This window comes from Drosophila eugracilis, unplaced genomic scaffold (assembly GCF_018153835.1).
Source record: "Drosophila eugracilis isolate 14026-0451.02 unplaced genomic scaffold, ASM1815383v1 contig_587, whole genome shotgun sequence".
Classification (NCBI taxonomy): domain Eukaryota; kingdom Metazoa; phylum Arthropoda; class Insecta; order Diptera; family Drosophilidae; genus Drosophila; species Drosophila eugracilis.
The window spans coordinates 135769-141768 of record NW_024573466.1 but is presented as its reverse complement, the minus strand read 5'-3'; the positions used below and the strand labels follow the sequence as shown (position 1 = coordinate 141768).

The window sequence follows — 6000 nt, the reverse complement described above, 5'->3', positions numbered from 1 at the left end:
TAATTAACTTCTGCTCACTATTTGGTTACTATTTTATGTGCTTTAAAAATAAATCTTTATCTCTTCTGGTAATTAATTTTTTATCACCAAACATTCCTTAACATTCTTACTTATTTATTGTGCAAAATTCTTTGAAAATATTGAAAATTTTGACCTATAAAAGGAAATCCAACTCATTTTAAAGTCACTCGTAAGTCTAAGTCGGCTCGAAATGTTGATCCAGTGGATTTTCTTGATCTCCATGGTCACCCTAATATCCGCCATATGGATTCCGGAGCGGATAGTTGGTGGTCACTCGGTGCCCATTTCAGCGGTTCCCTGGCAAGCATCTCTCCTGAAAGATGGCAAACATTGTTGCGGGGCTGTAATCTATAGTGATCAGATTGTTCTTACGGCAGGTCATTGCATTTCTGAAGATGATACTATAATAACTATCAGAGTTGGCTCATCCGAAGGAAACTCCGGTGGTCAGGTGGTAAACGTCTCAAGAATCGAAGTTCACGAAAGTCATGGCACAAGTTATTCCAACGACATAGCAGTAATCAGACTTCAGACAAGACTCCGCATGGGAGCCAATGTAAGTCCCATCCCATTGGCCACTAGTTCACCAAGACCAGGATCTTCAGCTTCAGTTACTGGATGGGGAGCTATAGGATGGAATCAGAAAGTATCTAATTCCCTGCTAGAGACCAGGGTGAATATAGTGGATTGGAAGAGCTGTCGGAAATCATATGGCAAAATCCTTACGAAGGAAATGTTATGTGCCGCTGCTCCTGGTAAGGATTCGTGTTCAAGGGATTCTGGAGGACCTCTGGTATCGGATGGCAAACTAGTTGGCATCGTTTCCTTTGGGAAAGGGTGTGCTAATCCAAAATATCCTGGGGTCTATGTTGATGTGGCTAAAATGAAGTCCTGGATTTATAAGGCCATTAAAGAGGTTTTATGTTTATGTACAGAAAGGAATAAATAAAATATGAAAAGAATCTTAATAACATCCTTTAAAGCTTAATAAAGAAGCTTCCTTGGTTTTAATATCAACGCCATCTGTTGGCCAAACTTTATCCGCGACGCTTAAAACTATTTGCATGCACCCCTTTGGGCTGCTTGAAAGGGGCTCCCCTTTTTCAGGGATTGTCTGCAACTTAATCTCCATGCTGAGTTTGAGTTTGGGGGAGACAAGAAAAAGCGATTTCCGAGTCATTGGGCAATGCAAACTATGCAATATAATCGCATGATATATGCCCAATCTCTGCTGCAAACTTACCAACGTCGAGGAAATGGAAAACGGAGCCCTGGAGAAAATACCCAGCCGCTAAGCCAGTGGTAGCTGCCTCTGGAGAGTCAATTCCAGCGATTAAATTAAGAATGCATAACTTGCAGGGGTTAACAATGTTACCAGAAGATGGGAGCCAAATGGGAGGAAGGACCTATAGAACAGGGAGGAGAGGGAGCAATTGCCTTGACAGGAGCACGAACGGAGTCTCTGATTTTTATTTGCCATTCTCTTTGCTACCATTTCTCCGCTCTTTCGCGAGAGAAGTGCAACTTCTGCTACTTATCTGCTTTTTTCAATTTGCGATTTGTTTGCTGCAGCCACTGGTATCAAGGCACTCGAAAAAATAGTTTTCGATTTTAAGTGAAAGTACTTTTACCCTCAAATGATCTTAAACTATGTTAATAAACTTGTAAAACGAATAAATATTTATGAATAATAATATTTAAAATTACTGTAAATTATTAAATAAGCAAAAAATTTCTTTAATTTTTCCTCTATGTACCAATCCCGACCTCAGAGCCATTTTCTTTTCCCTTTCACCCATCAAGAAAGTCATGTCGGTTGGCGTCCTGTTTTTGTTTCCTGTTCCTGTTCCCCGTTCCTGTTTCCCTATTTGTTTGCACTCTTGGACATGGAACGTGCCTGGTCGGGCCTTTTATAAACATCTTGTATAACTGGCGGGCAGCTTCCATTATCCGCCACCCACTGCTCATGCCACCCACTGCCCCATACCTTTTTCTATATTTGTTTTTAATACAATTTCTTTTCTCCTGCTGCGCTTTGCCTTGAGTTCTGCAAATAGTTTTCATAAATGTTGTGGTTATGCTAGAACGGAGGGAGTAGCTGGGTGGAGCCCAGAGGACTGTGGTGACCATCTCTTTTAATTTGTTCAAAAGCGAGTAAAGGGAAACAAAAGCCAACCAGCTGAGGCCAGGACATGTTGCCATTATAGCAGTAGATTCCAGCACCTTTTTGTTCGTGTTTTTTATAACTACGTTTATGCGGGAGAGTTTAAGATGATACAAGGATTATAAAAAGGGAATAAATAAATTATATATATTGTAGTAATAAGAACTATGTATGTAAGCAACTACTCTTAGTATAAACATGGCCAACGTAGTTTTAAGTTATTTATATTATGTTATTTGTGTAGCCCTGGATATGTATTATGTGTACTATCCCTGGTTTGTAAAAGTATCGAGAGTATCTTCCATCCCTGGAATGCACAAACGATAAAGAAAGAAGAACATTCTAAAAAACGTGGCCGGCGTGATCGGAAGTTAAGAACCGAAATGACTACAAGTATACAATAAAGACACCATACTATAATATTTATATTTCTTAATTTTCTTAAACTTTCACTTAGAATTTTTTAGTTAATAATAAAATATTTAATAAATATAAAGCAAAATACGAGCCCCGCATAAATGTAAACCAAAAAAAAACAGCCCAGACATATAATTGAATTAATCTGAACTCTCGCTTTTCCATTTTCCTGCACATCGTTTGTTTACTCCTTTCGCAAGCTGCCTTTACAGTGCTAAAAAAAAGTTAGCACACATGCACTATTAGCTTACGACAGCATATTTGCGAACGTGTACGTAAACTTTTTTGACCACCAGACGTAAAACACACATGTACTTAAAACACAGCGAAAAAAAACAGAGTTAAGACCGAACAACAACAAGACGAAAAAAAGTATGGTATCTCAGCTGCATTTGTGAGCGTTGGGAGAGGGGGCGTGGCCGCAAAGGGCAGGATGTGCCGTTGTCTTTATTGCTGGCTTTTAAATGTTAACAAAGTGCGTACTTTGTTGTGTGCTTGACTGGTATTAAAAGCGGCTAAAGAAACACACACAAAAACCCCAATCATTAAGTTTGTTTTTATTATTCAGATTGCAGTCCTTAGAAATGTATAATTTTTAAAGGTTTCTTAATGCAACATTAAAAGCAACTTATTTGCAATGAATTTTTGATGTCTGGTAAAAACTGGTTATTTATTCAAATTATTACAATGGGTAAGAAATATATTTATAAAACTAAAAACTCTACTTTATTGCAAATTGAAAAGTTAAATATTAATTAGTAAAGACTTAGAAAATTTGCTATAATTTTTATTTGTTTAAAAATGTCTGCCTTTGCATCGGCTTTTAATAAAAAGTCTTAAGTTCTGAGCAGAAAGTTGAATATTTTCTATTTTTATTGATATGAGATATAATATATAATAATTTGAATAGCCATAAATCCCTGTTTTCCCTTGCCTTCCCCAAAAATTAATGAATAGCCAAGCAGATGTCCAATGGTTTCTAATACTCGTTTATTATGTTTGAGCCTTGTAGAAATTCTACTCTCAAAACGAAACCGAAAGCCAAAATCTTTTGGTTAGCAGTGGACTGAGATTGAGAACAATTTCTGGCCAAGACGCTTTTGGTAAAGAAACCGCACGACACACTCGACCTGTCAACACATTTTGCCTCCCCTTTGCCCCTTTTGTTGGAGTCGCAAGAGTTCTCTGCCTGGACCACACTCGAAGGATTCGCATCTGACATGGCCATATATCGTATATTATGCATGCAGTGCCAGGCAATGGCCAGAAGAATATTCAAAGCATTTAGCAACTCATTGTCCCTTTCGCCGGCAAAACGAGAAGCAAGAATATCACAAGACGAAGACGATGACGATGACGAGAGGATGACGGAGGAAAATGTATTCATGGCCCCCGAAATTGTATAATTTAAGTTTGCACATAAAATCACACCGCAAACTTGGAAAAAGGCCCGAAAAGTAGAAGCCGCAACAACAACAGCACTCAAGTGAACTGACATAGATACGGATATGTGAATGGCTAGGGGAGCATACTATATACTCATAGTAGATGTAGGGAGAAATTCTTGGCATCAGGGATGGAGGTTTATGTACATATTGTCAGCAGATGACTGGATTAAAAAGAAAATATTATTATCATAACAGTTTAATATCAAAATATATGTATATTAAATTGCTTCAATTTTTAATTTCCTAACTTCTAACTTCTACTCCTTTTTAAACTGCATCTTTGAAAAATTTCCCGCCCCTGAATGCAAATTTCCCTAACCATTTTCGCACTTTTCCTATGCCCATTTGCCATTACTTGAAAACGGCTGCCTCTATTACACAGTTGAGCACACAACGGAACCGAATTTTCCAACCACTCCACCACAACCACCCTCACACACACATCAAATTTAAATATTTTAAAGAGAGAAAACCGGACGCAGGACGCAGGCACCAAGCACAAAACTTGTGTGCCATAAAAACGCTATAAAATTGCACAAATAGCATCAGAGACTTGAAGATCCAGATGAAGATAGAGAGAGAGAGAGAGAGAGATGCGGGGTACATATGTAAGTAAAGTGGCGGAGCTGATTCATCCAACTTCCTGCCCGATATCTGCTGACCTAAGTGCGTGTGCACATGAACTTAAACGAGTGCTGGAGTACAGGTCCTTTTCCTGCTTCCTGCTTCCTGCTCTTCCTGCTTTACCAGCTTTTAGCAGCAATGTAAGTCATTGTCATCGCCTTGGTATCGGACTCATTTGCCAGGATATCTCTGCTGCCTTTTGTAACCTTTCTGCCACCCACAAAACGTATCCTGATTTCGTTTTAATTTTATCCTTTTTTCTTTTTTGGGGTTTTTCCTTTTTTTCAAAGGAGTGTTTCCTGGGCGACAATCTCAACACCCAGCATATCAGCAAAGTTATGGCACTCCAAGGCTTTCACACGGTCCATTTTCCGGGCGACAAATTGGTCTTCAGGCTGTCAACGAAAAAGGGTTTGTCGTCGAAATTCTTAACTCCTGAATTTTCCAGTGGATTTTTAAGGGTCTAATTCCCATCAGAAGTCTTTTGGTCATCAGTTACTCAACCTCTTACTTAGTATGAACTTGGGAGACATTCTGTGGGCTGCCTTAATTAGAATGCCATAATAGAACTGCCTGCACACACATGGCTCATAAATAATTTATACGCCATGAAAACGAATGTGCAAAATTTAAATAATCAAATTCAGAGTGATGCAGGGTAAATATTGTGCCCTAGGGGATTCACATACAATCATCAATCGAATGAAACCACTACGTGTTAAATCGAAGTCTGGCAACTATTTTTGGCAAAGGGTTCGCAAAGAAGGATAAATGATTTTGCATAAAATTTAAATGAAAATCATTTTCCACCTGAGATTGAAAAGAGCTGCCGTTTTCACTACGAAATCTCAAACGATTATTCCTGTGGCTTCCATTTGGCATTGGCTGTCAATCTGTCAATTTAAGGCAACAATTACGATAAGTGAGTTGGGATATTTGTTAAGCCAATCAATGGATTATGTCAAACTTTAATTGGCTTGGCTTGTCAACTTTGTGAAGTTTGCCAGGAAATGTCTTTTCTTTTTGCGGATATATGAGAACTTTAGTGCTCAGGAAATTGCTTTAAAAGCATTAATCATGAACTTAGATATATTACTTTAATAGTTATGCTTTTGTAAGCGTGTGTTATAAAAGTGAAAACCATTAAAGACTTGATTAAATTTTCATCTTAAATTTCAAAGAAAAACCAGGATGTACACAAATCAGTGCATACTTTCAGGCACTTAAGCAAACTTAAGATTTTTGTTCTTTGTTAAGTATGCCAAACCTTTAGATATTTTATTAACAAGTTTTCAGAAACAAACTTAATTTCTATTTTCTGTTAAG

General features: G+C 38.0%; 1 protein-coding gene across 1 annotated transcript; it reads left to right on the top strand.

The window, feature by feature from the left end:
* The first annotated feature begins 211 nt into the window (after positions 1–211).
* LOC108110565 (trypsin alpha-3-like) lies at positions 212–986 on the top strand. The gene has a single exon (XM_017219662.2). It carries the CDS (start codon positions 212–214, stop codon positions 968–970), a length of 759 nt encoding a protein of 252 aa, XP_017075151.2. The 3' UTR covers positions 971–986.
* Positions 987–6000: the final 5014 nt, after the last annotated feature.

Excerpts from the sequence above, each read along its gene's own strand:
- LOC108110565 (XM_017219662.2), top strand. The coding sequence starts at position 212 with ATGTTGATCCAGTGGATTTTCTTGATCTCCATGGTCACCCTAATATCC.